The following is a 25,109-nucleotide window of genomic DNA, read 5'->3' as shown; positions in this document are numbered from 1 at the left end:
CATAGTACTTGGGTCCAATGCTGAAGTCGTATTGGTAAGAGGTGTTTGATAATATGAACAGCCTGCAATTGCAATTGCTTATGGACATGCCTAAAAAATTGGGTAAATTCACATAACAATTTTTAAAATATTCGATAATTTGAACACTTATTACAATGTTTCATGGAATAGTTATAAACCGTTGTATTTGCCAAATGAAACACTTTATAGGTGTGTAAAGGGTTTCAAGAATCTGCCTTTAAAGATTGAAGTAGATTTATGTATATTTAGTTTTAGTGTTTGATGAATCTGTTTCAAATGTTTAAGATAAATTCATAAAATATTTTGTGAGTGTCCAAAAATTAAAAAACATCCATATTATGAATCTATCTCAATCTTAAGAATATATTTATAAATCACTCCCAAAGGGTTTTATTTGTAAGAGACTCAAAACAATGTTCCATTAAGACCTTAACACACATTCGTTGGAGCGTTGCCAAACGACCGTAAGAACCACCCGTTATCACCTACCTTAGATTTTCGGCACTAGAGAAGCGGCTTGATTTTCCTCAAACTAACGTTGACCCAAAGGGAAATGCTGAATGCCGGAATGATAAGACACGGGCAAGGGGAGTTTTGAGGACTTGGAGGAGAGATTGGCTTTCTGAGATGAACTTGACATATCCTGATACTCTCATGAACATCGACTTCTGCTTCCCGGGGAGAGGAAGGAGAGAGCAAGGGAACAGGAAGATGACGGGCGACGATCAGGCCTAGTAATTTCGGCCGATCAGCAGTGGTGTCATTGTAACTTTAGCACCTCCGGTTGAATGGCGAGAGTGTTGGGTAATGATCTGATCTCAGCTCATTTCACTAAGAAACATCCCCACTAGCAAGGAAAGGAGCAAAGCTGTCTCGTTCTAGACGGGCAATCTGCCCGCGTTAGATCAGGTGAGCACCACCCTGTGGAAAGATCCCTTTCTCTGATCTCTGATGGTTTCTTTGAAGAAATTAAAGCCCCACGACAAGATACAACGGGCAAGCACATCCCGAAATATGCGTTTCCCATTAGACTCTGAAGTCTGGACCAAAGTTTACCTTGTCTAAATTGAGCTAAATTTCAGTGTCAAGAAGGATCTTTCCCATCCAGACCCATTTCATCAAGATATTGCTCACAGAGTCGCAGGTCGCTTGGGCTCTGCAGCAAAAACGATTGTCAAGGTTATGCCGTTATGGCAGTTCTATCGTAGCTCGTGCAGAGAAAGATGTATGAACTCCATATATTTGGTTGCGCTCCTCTCGCCTTCAAGTAAGGGACATGCGAAGAGAGTCAACTGCCCGATTGAACAAAGCAGTCCCAACAAGTTGAAGTGAAGGCATTTTGTGTGAATAAGATTGGACCATGGGCAAGGAGACTTACAGACAACCATCCAGGACATATGGGCTTGCTCAGGCCTCTTTCACGGGGCTCAGACTTTAGCTTCGCATTTCATGGGATGTACTCGATTTTCTTTGTCTGGGCCGCTCTTTCCTCATCAGTCGTGAGAGTTCTGAGTTGCTAATCTTTTTCCCTTGTTTGCTCCCAAGATATTGTAGAAGAAGTCGGTTTCTTTTATACCATAAGTCTAGCATGGGAACATGGATAGAAAATCAACTCTTAAAGTTTAAGTAAATGACAGTTACTTCAAGTTTCCTCTGAATCTTACAGGGTCTCTTTGAAGGCAACGTGGAAACTAGTAACTAATGACGGCAGAAACTACCAATTTGCAGTACTGGATGCAATGGCAAGTTTTCCTGTGTGCAGAATGGATACTACTGGCACTGTTTCTTGCATCACTTATGATTTTGAAGTTCGACGTGTCAAATAAGGTTAGGCGACAGGGAGAGGATCCAACCCAACAAGCGGATGCTTCTTGGTATGCCGATGAATCTTGGAAGCCTTGTCTAAGAGAAATCCATCCTGCCATCTTGCTGCTTTATCGCGTTGTCGCGTTCTGTTTAATGGTGACTGTGCTTGTCGCTGACATCACTTTGGAGGGGTCTGACATGTTCTACTTCTACACTCAGTAAGTTCTTCTTTGTTGTACTGTCAAATCCATCTCGAGGACTGTTAAAAACAAACTGCACTTAAAGCTCAAGACGTTCACTTAGATCCAAATGCTACCGCATGAATCCGGAAACCCCTTGGTCTCGGCCACGGGAAATTAGTAACATTTTTTCTTGTGAAGATGCCTTTTATTATTTAATGCACTCATATATGATACTTAGTGCATATTTTAAAAGTTTACAGATATTGACATAGAAACATTCAGAATTAGTGGTATCTGTCGTGACTTCCCTTACCAGGCATGTCATGCTTCACTCCTAGTTGTTTCAGGCCTTTTAGAGCCTAGAAGTTGCATTCCATGTGATAAATTTATGTTTACTTGCTGCTGAACAGGTGGACTTTCACATTATTGACGATATATTTTGGGGTAAGTCATTGAGTTTCAGATTGTCAGTGCTTTTCTGGTTATAAAAGTAACTGTTTGGTGCTTATATGCTCTCCCTGTTTTGTAGCTTGGTTCGTTATTTTCCATGTATGGCTGCCGTATCAGCCTCAACAAGTCAGGCTCTGACAATGCTGGCTGCCTTAAAGTAGATGACGAAAGTGGCAGTAGTGTTTGTCTTGCCAATGGGAGAAGCCAAAATGCGACTGCAACCAACAAGAACACAGAAAGACATGTTCATGAAAAGGCTAGGCGTTGGGGTTATATCCTTCAGATTGTATTTCAGGTATTATTCATATGATCCTTAAAGAAAAGAAAAAGAAAGTGGTAGACTATGGAAAGTTCATAATTCTGCAGTATGCATGTACTATCATCCATAAAAGAGTTCGGCCCATTGCATTTTTGTGAAGAAGGTTCTTCTTTCCCAGTTATGCTTTTCTACAATCTTCTCAATTATGTCACCGCACTGATGACTGATGCATTATTTGCTGGAAAACTTTGTCATTGATTTATGGGAAGCTGCATAATTCATTAATATATTTTTTCTAATTCCTTTTCTTTGAAACAAAGTTGTCTGCATTTTTGTATCTACCTTCATATAATCCTAGCTGATTAACTGGGTTCAGTATTATTCAAAAATTTCCATTTTGGGGGGTGGGGTGTAGTTTCAGAGTCTTCTTCTGTTACGTCTTCATTCTTCATCCTTTCTTCTGCAGCAATCATGCAACTGCTTTAACTCCCGCCATTTTTGAAGACAAGTGCAGGAGCTGTGGTGCTTACAGATTGTGTTTACTGGCTCATCATTTTCCCCTTTCTCACTGAAGAGGACTATAACTTGAATTTTGTAAGTGATATTTTTGAAAGGACTTAGTATATGTTTAAATTGTTTCCAGGAAACTACATAATTATTATTTGCTGGTACTTGTTTATATATTTGCCTGTCAAAACTTAGTAACATCCCTAAGCTTATTCCAGGCAACTGTATGGTATATTTGGCAGTAGTTATGGTTACCATCTCCTTATCAAAAGGAAAAGAAAACTTGGTGACTGGTGTATGTTAACCTATATGTCTTTGGAGTCTCCACAACTCTCTTCAGATTCATTTAGTTATCTTCAATAGAAACTAGAATCAAAATTCCAATGAGAATAAAATTTTATTATCAAATGTTTTTATGGTGTTTAAAAGTTTTTCCTCTGTCTTACTTTGGTCACTCTATGTGAACATATTGCTCCATTGAAGTTTAGGCTGTCTTCGGAGCTTTGTGTTGAATTGGAACATGATTTTCATGTATTGCTAAAGAAATAGCTATTGTGTTTATGGGATTGCAAACCCCACAAATTGTTTAAAAGCGTGTTTTAGTTTTATATATATATATAAATATATAAATATATATGTATATATATATAGCAAGAGAGAGAGAGAGAGAGAGAGAGAGGAAGGTGGATGACCCGTAGGCACAAGACCCGTACGGAATTATCTTGGTCGTTGATCTTTTCAAGATGGACGGCTGAGATGAAATCAAAGAGAAAATTTTGTTAATTAGTTTTAGATGACTAAAATATTTTCTCCTTGATTTTCTCTCAGCCTTCCATCTTGGAAAGATCATAGCCACGATGATTCCTTACGGGTTTTGCACCTAAGAGTCATATATCTATCAATTTCTTTCTCTGTAGGTATCAGGTAGTTTGGCAATTGGTACTTCAAAGAATTAATGATGCTTCCTAAAATAATGTACATCCAAGCAAATGTCATTGTAATTGCTTCTTATTCAGCATAACATATCATGGGTTGCGAGCCAACTTCATCTGCAAGAAAATGTATTGGCAACAGCACAAAACACTGTAGCATTTGGAAAACGATAATGCATATGCCATTGCTTTAGCACCATATTCCTTAATAGTGCATAAGGATAACCTGTCATCCCACAAGCAGTACAGGATTCTACTCCATTTTCCTGCTGGTCTAGCTTAATTATAATTTATTTTCTAAGCTTCTCACTTGTCAATATTAGTGATTCCTTCTTTGAAAGCAATAAAAGCTTTGCTACGTAAGATTTTCAGTCTTGGCAATGGTTTAACGGATTCTGTGTTCTTTCTAGTAATAATCTTTTGAGGTGTAATTGAGATTTCTGTTATATCTCTATTTGCAGTTGATGGTCACCATGCATTCAATCAATGTTGTCCTCCTCTTCATAGATACTTGGCTTAATCGCATGGTATGTCTTTGGTTCCAAGCTGATGAAGTATACAAATGCAAATGCCATTTGATTTTTGAATGTCTATTACTCTTCTATTTCCTTTTGTTTTCAGCGATTTCTATGGTGTCATATTGCATACTTCATCCTATGGACTTGTATATATGTTATTTTTCAGTGGATACTTCATGCTTGTACTTCTTCAGGGTAAGTGTTTCTTTCTTACATCTATGTTCTTCATTGATATTGGATCCATGTTTTTGTGTGTGTGTGTGTGTGTGTGCATGTGCGTGTGCATGTGTGTGTGTGTGTGAGAGAGAGGGGGGGAGATTTGAATGATCCTTTCTCAATACAGGTGGCCATACCCATTTCTTGACCTGTCATCTCAGTGGGCTCCTCTATGGTAACTCCATCTCTCTCCGGAAATTCTCCAGTGACTTCCTTTTTCTATACTTTGTCTCTCTCTTACTACTGATTTGATTATCAGGTACTTGTTTGTCGGTCTGATGCATATCCCATGCTACGCAGTATTTGCTTTAATGATAAAGGCTAGACATTTCTTCTTATCAAGGTGGTTTCCTCAGTCATATGAATGCTACAAGTGACTTTGCAGGATGGGGAAACGAACAAATGTCAAAGCAGTCATCTACCTTGTTGATATATCTCGTTGTAAGGTTTTGATTAATGCTTCAGAAAATGGTCCATGGAAAAATCCTGTGAAAAAAAAGTTTCAGGAAAAAAAATTATAAGATGGAAGTTCGCAAGATGCAAATACTTGTCATAATTATTGGCCATTCTTTTCCCAGCTGCAAGTGCGTTCTCTTTCCTTGCCTTCTGGAGTAAATGTTGGGGCTTAGTGTGTGCTCTTTTATGTGAATAAGGTTGAAGAGGTTTATTCTACCTGCTAATTGCATCATTTCCAGTTTTTGTCAACTACTAAATGGAACATGGGAAATTCAGTACGGGTGAAGCTGTAGGTGTGCAACCTGGATAAAAGAGGTATAATCGAATAGTTTGGGTGTGGATTCCTTCAAAGTCATCGAGAAAATACAAAATGCATTGTGAGTGTGCGTGTTACAGACATATATATTTTTTTATTTCATCTTATTTTCTAATCTACGAGAATGCTGCTCCTACCACTCCAAGTTGTCAACCGAAAATTGGCTGCTCTTGAGTTGGCAAAACTCTTGATGCTCTCCATTTACTGGAGAGTAGTCTCAGTTTCAACGTTCATCTTTGATTCTTTGTAGTAGCAGATGCTCCCTCTGAGTTCGATGCTTGTGACATCCTGACAACTTGGTCACGATCACAAATTGTGCTCACTGTTTGTAGAAACTGGAACGAACGAGTGCGCATCTAACAACTAATTTCATTAAGGAGGTCTGTTGCCATTTAGCAACCCTATTAATTCGTCTGTTTCTCGAGCTTTCTTTTTGTCACTGAAAAAACTAATGAGAAGGAGAACTTCAAACTAAATACCAACACGGTTCTTGTTATTAATCATAAGGATCTTAGTCTTTTGCTTGAGAGAAGCTCCTAATGATGAGCAAATTCCATCTGGGTTTTAAAGTTTAAACCAGTTTTTTCCTACCTTTCTTGGTTTCCCTTCTCCTTCACCGGTCTCTGCAGTCCTTTACCAACAAGCTAAAATAAGAACCAAATGAACAACTCCTGTCGCGGAAGCACATTCAGTGACTAGACTTAGAATAATCATGTGTGTGACGGGCATGTGCGTGAACTGGGTTGGTCAGGGTTTCCAAAAATGCCGCAAATTACCTCTGGCTCTGTCCAGTTAAAGTTAGACATGTAAAACAGGACGGGCATTCAATATCTTTATAGCATCTGTTGTACCTTAATAAGTTTCTCGCTCTCATAAGCCAGCAGTTGGAGAGCAGGAGCGGGTGGTAAAGCGGATTTCGAAGGGCGTTCAGACGAAGACTTCCCCTCCCATCAGATTTCGTTACAAGACTTATCTTGTCCCCGGTGTCATGGTGTGTCCTCATAGCACGTGGTGATGAGGGTTCAGCAGGTCTCCCCTCAGAAGACAAACTCATTATGTGGCATGTTCCTCGACATCACCCAAAAAATGAAAAAAAGATCATTCATGGTCATGAATAGCACCTCGAAGGGTGGAACGTCACCTAAGAAATTCGAGCTTCAGCACAATCTTGAAGACTTAGAGATCATTGACCTTTATTAAGTGCAATACTTACAAACAAGATGTGGTATTACTTTACATATAATGATACAAATGATACAAAATAAATATGATATAGTACAATCACAACAAACTAAATATAATCCCATTACAATGAATCTCAATTATCCAGCACAATTTGCATATACCTTCTTTCCTTTCATCCCCATTAAGGGGGCAGACTAGACAAAGAGCCCATTAGAATAACAGGGTCACTTCTACCTTTCCATGGACTTTCAAACTTCACTTTTGAAAATAAATTAGACAAGACACTTGCAGCTGATCTTGAATTGTTGTTCTTCAGAGACAAATCTGGAATGTTACCAAGTTCATTGCCTGGTCCATGCTTTTGATCTTGTAAAGAGTCAGTTGTTGGCTTCAGCCCACCAGCAGCGATGCCACAAGGGCAGCTTGGAAGCTTCTCAAAGCAGTGATGATGAAAAACTGACCCACAAGAGCTGCAATGAGCTACGTCACTTTCCTGCAAGTTGTAAACAGGATTGCCAATGTTGGTAATGGTAACATGACATATCTTTAAGATGCCAAATAGGCTTAGAACAGGGTACCAACCTGAAAGGGAAATATAAGTGAAGATGGATCATCACACGCCAAACGAGCACCACATGGCTCACCAACATCACAGCACAGAAGACATTGTTGTGTGATGTGCTCTAGAGTCTTGCTTGATAGCGTATCCATCATAACTGGCAGTGCTGTGATAAGGAAAATCAAGGGTAAGGAGTTACACTGAACAGTTAATAGTAGGAAAAGAATTCTTTGAACCAGTGTTATTCATCTCGGCTCTCCTATATCATGTGATACTTATTGTATGTGTTACATACGATACACGATACACCCATGTATCACAGGCATATCACCTGTATCGTGCGATAGGGGTGATATGCCCCATATATACGATATAGGGACAAAACGAACAAAGGGATGCAGAAGCGGGGGGTTTTGTTAGTTTTCTAGAAAAATTGACCATATGTTGGTGAAGATATTCCATTTGAAGGCATTAAAACAATTAAAGAGGAAAATGAGGATGATTATCGTTGATTGGTGATAATCATGATATTTGGCACTTCGTAGTGAACAATCATATGTTGTGAACTTATGATATAATCTAACACACCTTACACTTGTGATGAATGCTTATTATGTGAATCTATGATTTTTCATTTTTGAATGTGGTGTTGATATATTATGGCATATGAATGAAGAATCATGAATGTTCTTTATGTATGATGAGTTTTTTAGCATCTAAAGTGTCCTCAGTATACCTCCAAGACCATCCAGCATAATTTCTAGAATCAAAGTTTAAGGAAATGCACAGTTTTTAAATATTTCTCATGGAGTCCAGACCTAGCAAATGGAGGTTCATCTCAAGTAACAAAAAAAAAATTTTGTAGGATGGATAACCAATATAAAATTAATCGCTAGGGATCTTCATGCACTTTGGTGATAAATGAAAAATCAAGATACATACCTGCAAAGGCACCTTTTGAAAGATCTACAAGGTCCCGAAGAGCAAAGAAATCATTGCTTTCAATAAGATATCTCCGTGACCCAAGACTTCGTTCAATGGACCTACGGAAGGGACAGCGAACACATTGAAGCATTGCTGCTACCTTTTTTCTGATTCCCATAACATGGAGCAAAGGTGGGACCTTTGAAAAGAGGTATGGATTAACTGCACTAACACAAAGCATTGGCTGCCAAAAAGAAAAAGGGAAGTCAAAATACAAAAACAGGCCATTCATAGTCAAGTCATACTTCAATTGTGATTTGGTTCCCAAAAAAGAGAACAGGAACAATTCCTCTAAGCAAGAGAAGAACAGCTCCTAGTGAACATACACTGAAACTAAATACTAGAAACCAATCAATTTGAGCCACTAGATAGCATTTCACACCTGATGACTCAACTCAATACTGTATTCCACCAAAATAGCCATAAATGCAAATGCCAATAACAGGAACTCTCAACTATGCATCTGTCATGGAATGTATCTGCTGAAGCTACCCAATAATGAGCATAGCAAGAAACTAAGAGAACTGAAATGTTGGCAAGAATCATCTGAAATCTGTCAAGTGTCAAGGTCGCTATTCAAACTTTGTCTGATTCATACCCATGTTCTTATGCAGTAATGGGAAACAGAAACAGCTTTGGTGCAGAAAAAACATAAAAGAGAAAATGCTTAATTATAACAAAACAAAGAAAAGGATGTTTGCCTTTGGATTACCTGATCATAAATGGAGTCTAGATATGCCTTAGCCAACTGAGAAACAGGGCACAAAGAGAAGTCCCAATGTTGCAATACTCTAGCCGGTAAAACTGCAGTATCATTTGAATGACAGGCAGAGCAGAACAATTGACCAGTATATTCACAAAGACGAAGCTTTCCCCAGCCAAGTGATTGTGCAAATTCTAACATGAGGCTTTTCTTGACATCCAAATGTTTGTAACAACCTGCACATTTATAGTGTTGTGCCTCCAGCAACTGCTTCATGGACTTACTAGGGTGAATTTCAACAACCAAAGATATGGTTTTCCCTAAAGAGGAAACTCCACCTATATATGGATCACCATAAAATGATGCTTCTTGATTGTTTCCAAGATTACGGGCAGAAACAGAGGTCAAAGTACTTAACAAGGAAGCTGCATTAGTATTTTCTTGTGATAAAAACCAAACAAATGAATTAGGTATTCCTACATGAGTTTCAGTGTAGAGAATGCTTCTTAGGCACTCTTGGATTAAAGCACTTCTTTCATTGATAACATCAGGGGAAGCATTTCCAAATATCTTTCGAGATTCCCGCTCAACATTGACCCATGGAGAAGGAAGAGTTAGCCCATGGTCCTTGAAAAATATCTTCAATTGACGATAAAGTGTAAAGAAATCACGGTACCGGTGTTCAACCTCCCAGTGGTTCTTGCCACTCCAAACTCTGATTATGTACACAGTATATTCCTTAACACCAACCAACCGCTCCCCAAATGAAACTTCTCCCCTCTTCTGCTTGGCACCTACTACTTCAATCCAGTCAATCTTGTTGATATATAGCTTTGAAGAGCATACATCAATGACACCTGATGTAGAAGCAGTAGAACTCCCATCTCTACAAGGTTGAACTTGAGATGGATGAGATGAACCCCCCTGGCCAACCGGAGAAAAGATAGCCCCATGAGGCTCAACTGACTCTAATAAGACTGACTCCATGTCCTGAACCATATCATCATAGGACTCGTTCACATCAAGTTTACCAACCTGAAATGAAGTGAATATAAGTGTCAATCTGAATTAGGAATCTCTTTGCAGGAACTAAGAACAATAATTATGGCCGCATGCACATAATCAAGCATCCAAAGCCTTTGAGAAACAGAGGTATAGAAAAAAAGATGCCACAAACACTGTGATATGCTGAAAAACAAAAGGAAAGAAAATAATTACAATAATTTCAGTGGCTAAGAGGAGATATGTTAGTTAAACTGCAAAAGCAGAAACAAGAAAACAGTAACTAGGAGCACAATAGAATCAGCACTAATTCAGTTAATAATAGAATATTTGTAATTATTTTTCCAGCATGGATAAAACGTAACTAAGGGGAATGGACCATAGCTTCCTAAACTGTTGGATTCAGCCTAAAACTCTCGTGGGTGGACCAAGACATCACAAGGATAGTAACTTTGTGCCCAAATTCTATAATTGACAATAAACGTGGACTGGCTAAACACCCAACTGCAATTAAGGATGTCATGAACTTCTGCACTTGGTAATATTTCATGGTCAATCCTGATGATGCCAAAAATTGTACTATAACTAACCCAACAGAACAGTGATGATTTGAAACCAACCTAAACTCAAGAAAAATGCTTTAGCCGTATGCTAGGCAACAATTAAACAGTATCCAAAGTCCAAAGACCATGACATTTTTTTCCAGCATTTCCTGATTTTCTCCTGTATTGCTGGTACAAGGGGCGATCTTCAAAATCGAAAAGAAATCCATTTACAGCCTAAATATTCTAGAGAAAAGTTTTTTATTAGCTTCTTGAGTTCTAATGGGACAATGGAATGAATTCTACACCAGACAGAAAATCCAAGCATAAGAAGAGCTCAAAAGTTCACTTTTTTAGGATGTTAACAGGTCTTATTTAATGGAAGAAAATATTGAAAGGATCCATACGAGACCTTGTTAACTTTTTGCTTCTAGAATTTAATTGAGCAAATTCCTCGTGAAAAGAAAAAGAGCTGCCAAAGGCATAAAAGATAATCCTTCAGATTTAAATCAGAACAACAATCTCCACGTAGAGAAAATAATATCCACAAGAGAATGATGACCTACCTCATTTGGATCAAGACTATCACCATGAAGGCACTGTTGAGATTTTTGCTTCAGTTGTCCTGTAATGATTGTGGAATCACTGAATACATGAGCCCCTGGCAACTCTTTTCCCTTCTGTCTTCTGTTCATTGCAGGGTCAGAAACTCTAACATCTGGGAGAGTACCCAAAGAAATTGTAGAACCAGAAAAGTGCTTTGCTGAACTCTCATCATAACCTCCAAGTTTCTCATCTAAATTGCACCAAAGCACCTTCTTAGATACCTCAACAGAATCAAGGTGATAATTTTCTGGTGGAATTCCATCTCTTATGGCAACTGGTTCTTCCTCGTTATTTACTTCGGGTATAGGCTTGCACTGCTGTGAGTCTAATCCAGTAGAAACTCTTCCATTTATTGTAGGTTCAGAAAGTCTAACATCTGGGAGACTATCCAAGAAAATTGTAGAACCAGAGAAGTGCTTCGCTGAACTCTCATTATAACTTCCAAGTTTCTCATCTAAATTGTACTGAAGCACCTTCTTAGATGCCTCAACAGAATCAAAGTGACAATTTGCTGGCAGAATTGCACTGTTTACAGCAACCGATTCCTCCCTATTATTCACTTTCGATAGAGGCTTGCACCATTGTGAGTCCAATTCAGTGGAAACTCTTCCATCTATGCAACTTTGTAAATCCATCTGTAAAGTAGCATCAGTCTTATTCTTAGTTGTGCTAGTTGTCGCATTTGTGCCTTGATGGCTGCAAGGATCATCATCAATACAATGGTCGGTAGAGTTGATGAATGGTATAACATGAAGCTGTTCCATAGAAGCACCAAATTGTCTAGATTCATTCATCCTAGAAACCCCAAACTGGGGTCGTGAAGGATCACTTTGTTTGCATTCTTTAGATAGAACATCAAAGCCAGACTCTATCATTTGTAAAGGGTCCATTCCACTTATAGAAAATGGATCAGAATCCCCTGTCTCCAGCACAAATTGATTCCAATCATCAGATCCAAAAGCTACTATAGAATTCATAAGCAATGGGTTTGTGTTTTCCTCATGACGTTGCAAATCCTCCCTTGCATATACAAAAACTCTCTTCTCATCATCTGTCCCAGGATCAAGGTTAGAATCTTCTGCATCTGAACTTCCATATTCAGATGAGTGCTCGCTATCCATCTTTAGTCCTTCCATCCCTTCTCCTGACAAGAGACCAGCAACTATAGTGTCATGGCTGCCATCATCTTGCTTTAACTTTAACAAAGTAGACCTTGAAAGGTTGCTTCCAGAGTGAGTGCTTATACAATTGCTTTCCTTCTCAGGTGAAGCACAATTTGAGGTCTCCTTTATTTCATCAAAATCCCCATCGTATGAATCACTAGGTGAAGGAGATTTGTCTGAGAAGCTAACTGATGAATCATGTCTCTCCACAGTTCTTAAGGGCACCTTCAGTTCTTCCATGAAGTCCATCTTTGCTGTGACCTGACTCTGGGTAGCCATACGGAAACTGCCCGCTTGTCCACCATAGAGAACATTGGACACGCTTGAAACACCTCGAGTGAAGTCCCTATTTCCAGAAACCCTGAAGTTCCTAGTGTCAACTCTTCCATGTAACCTGCCACTCTTCCCATCACGTGCATATCCACTAAAGAGCAATTTCTCTTTAGTTTTATCTTCCGCATCAAGAGAATGCCTCAAAGAATCTGATTCAAGATCCAAAAATTCATTACAGTCCCCAAAAGAACTACAGACTGACGGGGTTCCCATGACCGAATTCGCACTGCAGTACTTTTCAAACTCGGATTCATTGCATGATGAATAATCTGACGGCGGGGACTGTGCATCATCAGTTTCAAATGGATCCAAAGAGGCTAGTTCAGGTGCATCGTCACGACCAGGCATCTAACAAGGGGGAAAAGGAAAAAAATTGCCAAAACAAAATATGATAACTATCTTGTTTGGTGGAACAATTCCATAAATGCAATCTTAATTCAAGATCATGAATGGTGTACCCCAGAGTAAAAACGATAAATGTTTCAAAAACCAATCAATTGTCACTCGAGAACAAGTAAATCTGTGCGGAGATCATTTATGTTCATACGCAACTTCTTTTTTGCTTCAAGTAACCCAGTTGCACACACCACGCACACGAACGTAAACACAGAACCAGTCCATCATACGAAATCCAACCAGTAACCTCGTTCAAAGTTCAGACCACAACTAGTGAGACCTTATCCTGAATCGCTCGCAAAACCAAAATACAACGAAAACAATGAATTACCAAATTGGGAGCGTGAAAAATAAATGAAAACCTTTGTCGAATTCTATGTCTTCAATCTTGATCAAGATAGTCAATTCCCCTCTTATTCAGATCAAGCCATTGAATGGCGATGACGAAGGTGAGAGACCATCCAACATTGGCGGGGGGAGAGACAGATGAGAATAAGTAAGAGAGGGAGGAGGATTTCGAAGCTTACCTCGTCGATCGTTCGGAAGATGTTTGGGACTATCCGTGGTTCTGCTGATACCGATTGCTCATAGAATGGGATCTCAATTCTCAGGGGCTTTGTTCTTTGTTGCGTGGCTTCCATGGTTTTCTTGTGCTCCGTCGCACGTGTACATCCGCTTCACACGTGCCGCGCCGATCACGTGATCAGCTACAGCGGTGAGTCAAAACAAGCAGTCTTCGCCGATCTCCCAAAAGCCGATGACGTTCGGAGCCGAAGATTACAAGCGTTGGGATGCGACTGTGGGACTTGAAATTCCATGATAATTAAGTTCCCAATAAATGGTTTCCCCTCTTTCTTCCCCCTTTTTATCCTCCACAAATTTGTCGCACTAAAAAGATTTGGTGTGGCAATAGCGTTCAACGAAAGCACAAGAACAAGATTTAAACGTCTAATTTGCTGACTAAATTTTTCTTGGGAGCAACGATGCATTATCCATTTGGCAAATTCAATAGTTTGTTATGGTTTCATGCTTCAATTTTAAGATAGATACATACAACACTTTTTGACTTGTTCCATGATTCTGTTCCAATCTTTCAACCATGTTCATCTAATAGTTATACAGTTAAAGGAATTGGACTCTTGTGAGATTAGTGGAGTTTCTTTATTGTTTTCTTGAAACTTTTCATCCTTTCTAAAATCTTTCGACTACCGTATACTTGAAAAAATTTCTTTCGTTTTTTCTCCACCCCATCAAACATCCTCACATTATCGTAACACACTAAGATCAGTGTTGCCAATCATTGTTTGGGTGAAGATAATGGAGTTTCATTGCCATTTGGAATTGGGTCTTGGGATTGCCATTTGAAGCTGTTGGAGTACTTCCCTTGGTCATACTCAGTGTTGTGTAGACTCAACTCAACCCAAGCCTCAGCCTCTTCTTAGTTGAGTCCCTTCTTTTCTTTTTTGAGAAAACAATTGCCAATGAATTATATTAATGATATTATGAGCAGCACTAGTGACATCGTTATTGGTATTATCAGCAGTATGGTGTTATTGGTACTAATGATATTATCATCAGTTTCAACCATATTATTTTCACTAGCAAGCAAGAGAGACAAATGAGCAAGGCTTTAAATTTATTATGCATCGAGATTTTAAATTTTAGGATACATTTATACAATGTTAATTTTTCTTATTAAACCATCTTTGCACATAGATAGATCGTGTGTTTGTTTTTCACCTAGGTCCAAAACAGCTCTATAATATATATATATATATATATATATATAAATATAAATTATAACATAACAAAGGAGATGTAAGGGATGGGTCTCAAAACAGCTCTATAATATATATATATATATATAAATTATAACATAGCAAAGGAGAAAGGAGATGAGGGCCGTTTTTAAGTCGGATCCGAGTCTGGTTCTCATCCACATGCCAACCAAATTACGCTGCGAACTCGATCCATAGGTTCGACTCCGGTCAGTGGGAAATCATAAGCGATCCATTATCACGCGAATTCGCCCTCCTCCCTACTCACTGGCATTGTCTCAAACATTAGGAGGGAAGACGGCGGCAGGGCCCTTGCTGTGGAGTATCCTCTCTTCAAGGATCGCGCGGGAGCGTCCATGGCGGCTGCAGGTGAAGCGGGCGCCGAGGGCGCAGTGGCGCTTCGCCGCCTGAGGGAGGCGGACCCGCCGTCATGGTTAACGCCATCACCGGAGCTCGCTGGAGCGGCCAGGGCCGCGTCGGAGCATCTCTTCGCGGCGCTGAGTCCGCACTGCGCTAAGTGTCCCTTGACAAAGCTCTTAGTCGAAGGCTTCGATACCGAGCAGATATGGCAGCAAATCGACCTCCAGGCAATATCTGTGCTCCCGGCGCTCCGCCGAGAGGTTCGGCGGTTGGAGAAGAATCCGCCCACCCTGGGCAGTGTTGGGGGCGTGGGAGCGGAGGAGCAGAAGGGCGCAATTGAGGCGGTGGAGAAGAAAGATTGTGAGGTTAGTCCTGGAGAAGAGGAAGAGGAGGAGGAAGAAAAAGAAGAGGAAGAGGAGGAGGAAGAAGAAGAAAAGGACGAGATGGAGGATGATGAGGGAGAGGAAGAAGATGAAGAGGATGGAGGTGGAGGGATTGAGGATGGGTTTTTGAAGATTAAGGATTTGGAGAAGTTTCTGGAAGAGGAGGAGAAGAGGGAGTTCGGGGGCGGGGGACAGAAGGCATTGGAGGATGACGCGGAAGGCGAGGACGAGGATGAAGAAGAAGATGAGATGCGCGGCGAAGAAGAAGATGATGATGACGACGACGAAGAGGTGATAGCTTTTGTGGTTAACTTTATCTCTCTCAAAAAATTTTGGCGAACATTTTCTTGGTTCTTTTTCTTCTCATGTTGGTTGTTCTTAGTTCTAGCTAAATACTTGATATCGTTGTTGTTGAGCACAGTTTAGCATCCGTACAAGGTGGCTGAAAATGGTCTCCTTTTCGAGAGAGAAGAGTTGGATTGGGGGTATTTAACATTCCTTCGCATAAGTAAACTTGTATGCATCACTTGCCAACAATGAAATAAATAGGGAGAGATATAATTGAGAAGGCTCGTAACAATCAAGATGGGTGAGAGACAGTTTTGATATGTCGTCATTATCATCATAAAAAAGATATTCCTATCTTGGTTACTTATTTGTGGAGAGTCTTTAATTAACTATATTTCACAATCCTCTCTTTTGGAAGTTTTGGTGTTCGTGTAGAGTCTACCTTATAGAAACTAGTACTGCAAGTAAAAGCTGCACATCACTTCCACTTTGTTGCATAAAAATATCAAATAGTGGGACTATTTATGGTAGAGTATTTCTGATAGTTTCCTTATTTGCAGATTGGTCTTGGTGGAATTGGAAGTGAAGCTGATCTTCATGAGAAATCAACCACATATCCCAGGTGGTTCCATTTTGGTTTTGCCCGTTGAAGCTTTTATTATGTACTGTTGGAAGTACCTTATGTTGTCATTGTTGGCATTGAAAAAAACTTACTACTTTCATGTGCCTATATCACGTTTTGTTGGCTGCTGCATCCCAATCATTTTGATCCATTGCCATAGCATGCATTTTGAATCAACTGTCAGATCTTATTACTTTCACGAGTTTGGCTGATGCAAGGAAGCCTATCTAAAGGTCCCTGCTGCTTCAATTTTGATGTATATAATGTGTAAAGATTAAAGAATATAATTAGATCACTTTTTTGTACTACACTTATTTTGTTTCAAAAATCCTGGTTGAACACCACAGAAGAGTTTATATGTAGAGTTTGTAAATGGGACGTGTAATTTACTATAACTGGTATGGAAGTCATGATAACATGTTGTATGGAGATTAGGCTCAGGAATTAGTTGACAACTCATTTTATTTGCAAAAACATTGACCTTCGGCAAAAGGCATTCCTTGTATATCTGTCTGTGCATGAACATGTTTCATCAACATATTTGTGATGGTGGTAGTTCTACACATAGCCGGTCTCTCTAATGATGAAATTTTGAATGTTGTGCTTCTTGTGAAAAAGTGGAAGAATGTACTTTATTGAGTTTCTGTTGGTTAAAAAAGTTTAAGAAATTAACTTAAAACACATAAAATTAATATTTTTTACAAAATAGAAATTAAAAAAAGAAGAAAACTTAATTTGATGACACTGCAAAACCAATTTTCGGATGTAAAAAATGGTTTTCTTTCAAAACACCATTTCAGACACGTATGGATGACAGCAAAGATGAGTTTTGCCAAAACTCATTTTTTCAAAAACTGTATCTCAAAAAGGAGTGAATGACCTGGCACCCCCCAAGTTATTCACTAGAAAATGTGTTTTCCCCCAAGTTATTCACTAGAAAATGTGTTTTGGTCATCTTACCCAAACACAAAAACCAGTTTTTCAAAACTGGTCAAAAGACCAATTTTTAAAAACTAATTTTAACAAAACCAATTTTTTTGAGTGTGTCATCCGAATGCTACCAAATGTCAATGTAAGGTGATATCTAACTTCTAACTTTGTTTTTTAAGGAAACTTTTCAATGCTTGTTACTGTGGTTTCACTTGATCTATTCTGGTGATTTTTTGTTTCTTTGCACCTTCTATATGTTATGCATATATTTCTATGTTTAATTGTTAATTTTCTTTTATTGTAGAATACTGAGCATTTCCCAGTTTTTTGAGTAACTATATGCATTGGCACTTATTTTTGGCTTCTTTTGAGCCTAAAGTTGCCTCCTGGTACATCAAACAGACATGTATTGGCATGCTTTTATTAAAATGTTGATCTTTATTGTTCACTCTAACCATGTAAGATTGGCCTTGTGAGATCTGAGTTTTCCATTTCCTTGTATCTGGTGTTATGGCTTCTGTTGTTTGACAATCCTTGACTTGCCTTCAGCCATTTCCTTTCAAGTTTTTCAGTGGTCTTTAATATGGATAGTTATGTCCAAGCCTTCCTAGGTCTATTTTGTTCACAATACTTCCAATGCCACTCTAGTGGGGTGGTGAACAACAGTGGCAGCAGCGCCAAACAACAGCAACTGCTAATGTTGTTCTAGTTATCATGTCCCCTGTCTTGTTTTGTGGTATCTTTCCTCTGTTAGCTTTGCTTGCTTACATTGCTTGGGGTTTTGTTTGTTCAGTGCCTTTAGGTCACCCTTTATATTGATTTTCATATTCCATTCAGATATGAAGACTTTTTTGGTAATAAAAAGAGGAAAAAGGTTGCAAACAAACAGTTATCTGAGTCAGAAGATTTAGGCACAGACGAGGAGGGTACAGATGCTGATGCAGATAAGCAGTTATTGAGTGAACCAGAAGACTTGCTGATTAATGGTGATCTGGAAAATGATACCGACACTCATAAGCAGGTGGAAATCTTTTTCATGCATTTATGGATAGCGTGCTTAAATGTTGCTAAAATCTATGATGCATCTGTTTGTATAAGCTCCCAAACTAAGTTACTAACATATAACCCAAAAGTTTTCGTCCAGACTGTCCTGCATACATTGTCTTGTCGGCAAAGTCTGTTATTCATCTGTTTCTCATGCATTATATAATGAATAAGGCTTGATAATGTTGCAGTTTTTGATATTCTGGAAATGATCTGAGTTACTGAACTTGCTAACAATTACTTTCCAGTTCCCGCATTGGTGTTTGAGCAGTGTTCTTGTTATAAAGAACAATAATGTGACCTTGATTAGAAGCAGTATGCTTATTTTTGTCTTCCTTTTTCCAGAAAAGAGGAAGCCTTTCAACTCATGAAAAGCAACTGGAGAAGGTTCGCTCCAAAATAAAAGAAATGGAAAAAGCAAATTTGGAGCCCAAAATCTGGACCATGCAGGGAGAGGTGTGGAATGTAGAACTATTTGGTTTTATGTGTTTCAATTTTATTCTCTTCTCTTCACAAGTTGTAAATGTATCTGTATGTGTACGCATGTTATGCTCCTTTATATATCGGTATTTATTTATTTCTTGAAAATATCCCTTCTCTCTCTCTCTCTCTCTTTCCAAATCAAGCACAACTTATATTTATTTACAGGGTTTTTTTTAGTGAAAATATGTGTTTGCTTGAGCAGGCTTTGTGGTTCAGACTTCATAGTGTGTCATGCACCAAAATTTCATAGCTTATACTGTTTGCTATTTGAAAAAAGATGTTCTCTCAAGAAAACAGCTATTCCAAGTCCAATTAGACTGATCAAGTGTTGATTCTGCTAATAAGTACATCACTGTTGATTTGGTCAACAGCTTCCTTGTATATGCTTCTCTATGACTCTATATTATAATGTATGCTGCTATGCGTCTCTGTGTACAGGTTACAGCTGCAAAAAGACCAAAAAATAGTGCACTTGAGGTAGATTTAGATTTTGAACACAATGTGAGGCCAGTACCTGTGATCACTGAAGAGATTACAGCATCTCTTGAAGATATGATTAAGCAAAGAATTGTTGAGGTAAACATCTGTCTGGGTGAATTTCTGTGCTATGCTGATACATTATATGTTGAAGAACTCACCTCTGTGTATTTTTCACTGACATCATGCTTCCCACGTAAAAGTGATGAACATGCTTGATGTCTAACCATGGGTAGCATATTGTTGGTATGTGTTCATACTTATGTGTTCATACTTTATATATTATTCAATATTCACCCTTGATGAACAAAGAAATGGAGAGCTCATCTTAGCATATTTTTAGTTGACATTATGCTTCCCACCTAAGAGTGATGGAACATGCTTTGTGTCCAACCATGAGCATGATATCCTCATTTTACTCAAGAGTGGCCAAGTGATAAACCTTGGAAAAATTTCTTTCCTTGTGGAGTTGCTATGGATGCATATATTGACATATGCATTAGAGTGGAATATGTATTATAAAGTTATGGTGAATCGGTGATTGTCGTATCTAAGTTTGGTGGATCCTCCTTTTGCACAATCATGATCCGATAGTAGTTTTTCCACTAGAAATTTTTTGTTTGCTTGCTTCTTGATAATCTCACTAGCTGAGCGATATTATATTGGTTCTTTTCTTGCATATATTGTTGATGAACTTTTTCCTCATGATTTAGGGACATTTTGATGATGTGCAAAGGACTGCCAGTTTGGGATCCAAGGAACCAAAAGAGATGAAAGAGCTGGTATGCATTATGTATTTATGTTTTGTTTAGATAGCATAAAATTAACCCAATACTTCAATTCAGAATCAAGTCTTAGTTATTTTATGGTTTGCAGGATGAAAACAAAAGCCAGAAGGGTCTCGCAGAAATTTATGAGGTATATGTTTTTCACTCTTGTTTTTGTGGTGGATATTCCTTTTTCCAGAAAATGCTTATCCAGAATTGGCTAAAGTTACCTATTTTTAGTATAATTTGGCAGTAATACTTTTGCATCTCCTTGACAGGAAGAGTATATGCAAAAGACTGGCCTTGCTCCTACTCCTTTGCCTTTTAGGGATGAACTGAAGAAAGAGGTGAGCTTTCAGATCTCTCTCTCCCTAACCACCATGCCCCTCTTCCCTCTGGTGATGGGTCATGTGCCTAATATATCTTATAGTGGATCACTTAATGGCACTATCTGGTTTGAATATGGATGAATGGCCATCAGTATTAACCCCAGAAGAACCAGTTGCAAACTAGATGTTGTTTCATGATCTTATAGAGCTGTACTCATAATCAAGGACCTAGGATGAGCTGTTTTCATTTTTTCATGGTTGAAGTATGTTTCTGTGTATCTAATTAAATTAAGCTGGCTGAGTAACTATAATTTACTTAAACTACCCTATGAAAGTAGTTAATACCTGCTGAACTCTATCAATGTAAGGTGCTTGCTAGTACCGGGTCTCTGTGCTGGTCTTATACCTGCACTGGTGGTGGATGGCAGGATGAGGGTGCAAACATGTTGGATTTGTTTCAGTTATCAATTGAGTACATTGGAAAAGGGATTTGTAGTGGGGTCAGTATAGCTAAAATCAGGAAAATGAAAATCACAACCAAAATGTTTTGCACTTCTGGTTCTGGGTTTTCTTGAGTACGGGTTGTCTGGGTTTTAAATCGACTTCTACCTAGTTTATAATCTGTTCTTCCAAGTATTTGTTATTTTTGCTTGATATACGAAAAACATACTTTTTATTATAGCAATATTTTTAAAATTTTGTTTGTTAGATATGTATCTACTACATGCTTTAAGTTTTTGTTCATAGTGGACAGTCTACATTTTATACCAAAACATTTTTTATACTAAAACATTTTTTGGATGTGCATGCGATGATCCTCTAACTGATCTAGGTCCTGTGCACGCACCTGTATCTAAGTGAGTGTCATTGTCAAAGTATTCTTTTGAAACTTTGCCATCTTCCATTCTTCTCCCACATTTGGAAATTGAGGACTGCTAGCTTGAAATGCCTTTAAATTGTAGATGGGCCCACAGTGTGCCAACACGTTCTTTTGTGTGCAGAAACTGAATCTTTTGATCTAAATTTACTTTTTGCTTCCAAAAAACGAATTCTTCTTGATTATCCATCCCTTAAAAATCCGCTGGATCACTTGGTGTACATGCTTGTATTTGTGACATGCATTGGTGGTTTTGGTAGAAAATTGCACATATTGAACAATGTTTCAGCAAGATAGTGGTTTTCAAGGTTGTGTTATTGTTTAGTGCTTGAATTCTTTCTAGTTGTTCATCTGGAACTGCTGATAAATATTCAAGAAGTGGTGTGTCCAAATCTGCATCCAGATAAACACTTGAGCTTCTTCCCAGCTGGGGATGGGGGGACTGGGGTTTCAGTGGGTTGGTAATGCTTTGTAGTTTGTACTCGATTAAAGTGATGGAGAATATTATTCTCTTCCTCTTTTTGAGCCTAGTGGATCTTTACCAATTCACTGAATGATTTATATGAATTTTATCTGTGACTGCCTTTTGAGCATTTCAGGAATTTTATTTTTGGTGCGTACTGAAAAGGCTTTCTTATCTCATAGACTTAAAGTAGGTGGACGTGGGGAAGGCGTGCAAGTTTGCGTTTAAATTTCATGTACAGCTAAATAATAAATGAATCTATTCTACTTCCTGTACTGTGCTTTTAGCTTAGTGGTTGTGCCTGAAGTTATGGTCATCCAAACTGACTGCCTTCTGTCTGAGCAGGCAAGTCTCTTATTCAAGAAATTGTGTCTGAAGTTGGACGCTCTGTCTCATTTTCACTTTGCTCCAAAGCCAGTAAGCAGAAAATATGATCTTTGTGTGTTCTACGGTGATTCTTTTTTGTCCCATGAGTGTCTTAAGGTGACATGCTTTAACAGGTTATTGAGGACATGTCAATACAAACAAATGTACCTGCTCTAGCAATGGAAGAGGTTAGTTGTGACTTGGGAGAGTTTGATATTGGTGTTCTTTTTAGGATCTTGTATGAAATGATTCAATTCATATTCTGCTTGCAGGTCGCACCCTTGGCAGTATCAGATGCTGCTATGCTCGCTCCTGAAGAGGTATTTGCTGGTAAAGGTGATATTAAAGAGGAGGGAGAGCTCACTCAAGCTGACAGAAAAAGGAGGAGAGCGAAGAAGAAGAGAAAATTCAAAGGTGTGTTCTGTTTGAAGCTTCCTCTCTCTCTCTCTCTCTTTCTGTGTGTGTGTGTGTGTGCTTTGCAACTGGTTGTATAAATTGTTATTCAACTGACTTGGCAACTTCTCTGAATGTCTTTGCAGCCGAGTCTGCTAGAAAGATGGTGAATAAAGCACCTTTACCTCGTGTAGACGGTAAACTTTCTTAATGGCTTTTTCAGTCTTTTGGTGCTGGGTAGTGATGTCCGGTCCATGCTTGACTTAGATAAGTTTTGAAGTCATCCACATTGGATTTAATTAGACAATTGAAGCTATATGTAAAAAGAAGGCTTGTTTTAGAGTCTTTCTATTGAAGAATTTGAACTGAATCCTGAATTATTGCGGTTTGTTTCTCAATGCTTTTAAGTTTTTAACAACTGTCTATGCATAAAGACTTTCATTTTGCAAACTTGCTTCCAGGGAAGGACAGTTCGTGATTATAGTCAATAGATGCGGTAAAATGGCAAAAGTGTTTTACGCTACTGATCCACTGTTTGAAGCCAGTTGCTGGTTAAAGTTTTCGTGGGTGCAGATTTTGACGATGAGAAGACAAGATACATGCAGTTTATTATTATATTTTTTTCAACAATGTCAGCAATTCCTTGTATCATGAAGTGATAATGGTTTTTGTAAATTAATAACTGAAAATTTTGTCAATTCAGAGAATGAAATGCTATTCTTATAAATCGTTTGTTTCGAGAGTTACTACTGTGGCTTCTTTGTTCTGTGTTGAGAGATTGTCGGACCTTTACCATCCTCTGCAGTTCGGGGCCATGCACCAAGAATTCTCTTCTTCGATTGCCAAATGTCTTGGGTATTAATCCGGGACTCTTATTTCAGACGGCAAACCATGTCATCTAGGATTCAGAATTCTTTACTTGCAGTGATTTGTGGAATTGGGGAGGTCAAATTTTAACACCAGGGCATAAGACAAACTTGTTGGTTCTGCCACCATTAATCATAATTGAAGGAAATACCAAATATGCAAGTTGTTCGTTTGCCTCTCTGATATATTTACATCAACTATCATGCATATCTGAGGGCTAGAGAACTGACGTATGTTCCCACTTTGATCTTGATCCTGATAGGATGATGGCATACATGAACAAGGTCCACATTTTGATAAGTTTGAGGTGTGAATGCTACATAAAATTTTTGGCAGGTGACAAAAAAGGTTCCAGATTGTGAATTTGATAAAGGACTAAATTGACCTTCATCAACGTATTTTTCACATTCTGAATTTGAGAATGGACGGAGATGCCCTTCCGGCTCTACTAACATCAATGTCTTGTTTGTCTTGGACACAGTGACATGGTGTGTATGTGTGTGTGTGTGTCTGTGGGTATAAGCACAAGGCAAATGCTTGCTGCTTGTTTGGACAGCTGACATGTGACTGGAACAACTGTGCTCCTTGTTTGGACAGCTGACATGCGATTGGAACAACTGAAGGACACGGGTTATATTACAGTCTTTGTCATCAGGCATATGTGAGATTGATAACAAGCGACTACGTATAGACTGTTAACTTTTTGAAAACTTCAAAATAAGGAAACCATGTACTTTGCATCCATGAACTCAAATGAAAAGTTCAGTTCTATGTATAAGATTGTGGAAAATCTTGGAAAACTTATAAAAGAGGCTGTTAAGTGACTGGTTATCAAATTAGAAGCCCGAGCCCAATATGGGAGTGGGCACACACCTTTAAGGGAAAAACCAAAGCTCTTTATTTCTAGAAAAAATGCTGTCATTTGTTTAACTTAATTCGGAGTCTCTAAATGGCTGCAGTAGTAATTCCATCCTTCTTGCACTGTTCAGCTAAGCTGGAAGAAGCAGACAGGATCTCCTTGTTTGCCTTCTCAACCAGCTTCAAATGAGTCCAACCTGCCCAAAATGCGGTCCGAAGGCTTCATAAATAACATCTGTATAAATCAATGTGAATATGAACCATTTGGACGATGATACAACTAGAAGCCTTTTAGAGATTCACAGGGTTTATGTTATTTTTTGCCAACTCACAGTCAAAATCGCATACTAAATCAAGTTAGTATTGGAGTATTAGTTTGTAAATAACCGACAACTGCTGGTTACTGCATATAATAATGAAAGTTTTTTGTAGAGGGAGCATAATATTGAGATTTATTAACTAGTTACTAGGGAACTTGCCCTAGCCCAAGCCTGCTATACTTTTGTGGATGAGTGGCTTAAATTCACCTCATAGTTGATTGGTTTTCTATAGGTATAAATGACAATCAACCTGCATTATACTTTTAGGCTCTTTTAGAACAATCCCAAGAAAAGATCTTCTAGGGAATAGGCCTTGTGAGTTGTTATCCTGGTCATTGGATAAAAGGAACAATGTTTTCATAAAACAT

General features: G+C 38.6%; 3 protein-coding genes across 4 annotated transcripts; 2 read left to right on the top strand and 1 right to left on the bottom strand.

Moving 5' to 3' along the window:
* The first annotated feature begins 559 nt into the window (after positions 1-559).
* On the top strand, positions 560-5,465 carry LOC116264889 (uncharacterized). Of its 2 annotated transcripts, XM_031645334.2 has the most exons (8): positions 562-2,045; positions 2,420-2,453; positions 2,539-2,754; positions 3,223-3,312; positions 4,619-4,684; positions 4,779-4,870; positions 5,019-5,066; positions 5,151-5,465. In XM_031645334.2, exons 1-8 carry the CDS (start codon positions 1,723-1,725, stop codon positions 5,266-5,268), a joined length of 987 nt encoding a protein of 328 aa, XP_031501194.1. In that variant the 5' UTR covers positions 562-1,722; the 3' UTR covers positions 5,269-5,465. The 2 variants fall into 2 exon arrangements, 1 of the variants encoding a protein (XP_031501194.1); XR_004174937.2 differs by having other exon boundaries at positions 560-930; positions 1,688-2,045; positions 4,619-5,066; positions 5,151-5,251.
* Positions 5,466-6,831: 1,366 nt separating this feature from the next.
* On the bottom strand, positions 6,832-13,897 carry LOC116264189 (uncharacterized). Its single transcript, XM_031644270.2, has 6 exons — positions 13,664-13,897; positions 11,205-13,088; positions 9,104-10,129; positions 8,350-8,575; positions 7,431-7,573; positions 6,832-7,341 (listed from the first exon to the last, which is right to left on the bottom strand). The coding sequence occupies exons 1-6, from the start codon at positions 13,775-13,777 to the stop codon at positions 7,030-7,032; spliced, it is 3,705 nt and encodes a 1,234-aa protein (XP_031500130.1). The 5' UTR covers positions 13,778-13,897; the 3' UTR covers positions 6,832-7,029.
* Positions 13,898-15,143: 1,246 nt separating this feature from the next.
* LOC116264662 (M phase phosphoprotein 10) lies at positions 15,144-23,442 on the top strand. Its single transcript, XM_031645002.2, has 13 exons — positions 15,144-15,948; positions 16,506-16,567; positions 18,335-18,518; positions 18,887-18,997; positions 19,463-19,600; positions 20,215-20,283; positions 20,378-20,419; positions 20,547-20,615; positions 22,283-22,354; positions 22,438-22,491; positions 22,576-22,717; positions 22,843-22,893; positions 23,158-23,442. Exons 1-13 carry the CDS (start codon positions 15,271-15,273, stop codon positions 23,172-23,174), a joined length of 1,689 nt encoding a protein of 562 aa, XP_031500862.1. The 5' UTR covers positions 15,144-15,270; the 3' UTR covers positions 23,175-23,442.
* The last annotated feature ends 1,667 nt before the right edge of the window (positions 23,443-25,109 follow it).

This window comes from Nymphaea colorata, chromosome 11, assembly GCF_008831285.2.
Source record: "Nymphaea colorata isolate Beijing-Zhang1983 chromosome 11, ASM883128v2, whole genome shotgun sequence".
Lineage (NCBI taxonomy): Eukaryota > Viridiplantae > Streptophyta > Magnoliopsida > Nymphaeales > Nymphaeaceae > Nymphaea > Nymphaea colorata.
Note: the sequence above shows the minus strand (reverse complement) of the source record. Positions and strands in the feature narration are given on the sequence as shown.

Excerpts from the sequence above, each read along its gene's own strand:
- LOC116264189 (XM_031644270.2), bottom strand. The coding sequence starts at position 13,777 with ATGGAAGCCACGCAACAAAGAACAAAGCCCCTGAGAATTGAGATCCCA. Across the intron at positions 7,574-8,349 it reads TTCAAAAGGTGCCTTTGCAG|CACTGCCAGTTATGATGGAT; the intron begins GTATGTATCTTG and ends TCCTTATCACAG. Across the intron at positions 7,342-7,430 it reads CACTTATATTTCCCTTTCAG|GAAAGTGACGTAGCTCATTG; the intron begins GTTGGTACCCTG and ends TACAACTTGCAG.
- LOC116264889 (XM_031645334.2), top strand. The coding sequence starts at position 1,723 with ATGACGGCAGAAACTACCAATTTGCAGTACTGGATGCAATGGCAAGTT. Across the intron at positions 4,685-4,778 it reads ATACTTGGCTTAATCGCATG|CGATTTCTATGGTGTCATAT; the intron begins GTATGTCTTTGG and ends TTTTGTTTTCAG. Across the intron at positions 5,067-5,150 it reads TCTCAGTGGGCTCCTCTATG|GTACTTGTTTGTCGGTCTGA; the intron begins GTAACTCCATCT and ends TTTGATTATCAG.
- LOC116264662 (XM_031645002.2), top strand. The coding sequence starts at position 15,271 with ATGGCGGCTGCAGGTGAAGCGGGCGCCGAGGGCGCAGTGGCGCTTCGC. Across the intron at positions 18,519-18,886 it reads ATACCGACACTCATAAGCAG|AAAAGAGGAAGCCTTTCAAC; the intron begins GTGGAAATCTTT and ends TCCTTTTTCCAG. Across the intron at positions 22,718-22,842 it reads GAAGAAGAGAAAATTCAAAG|CCGAGTCTGCTAGAAAGATG; the intron begins GTGTGTTCTGTT and ends ATGTCTTTGCAG.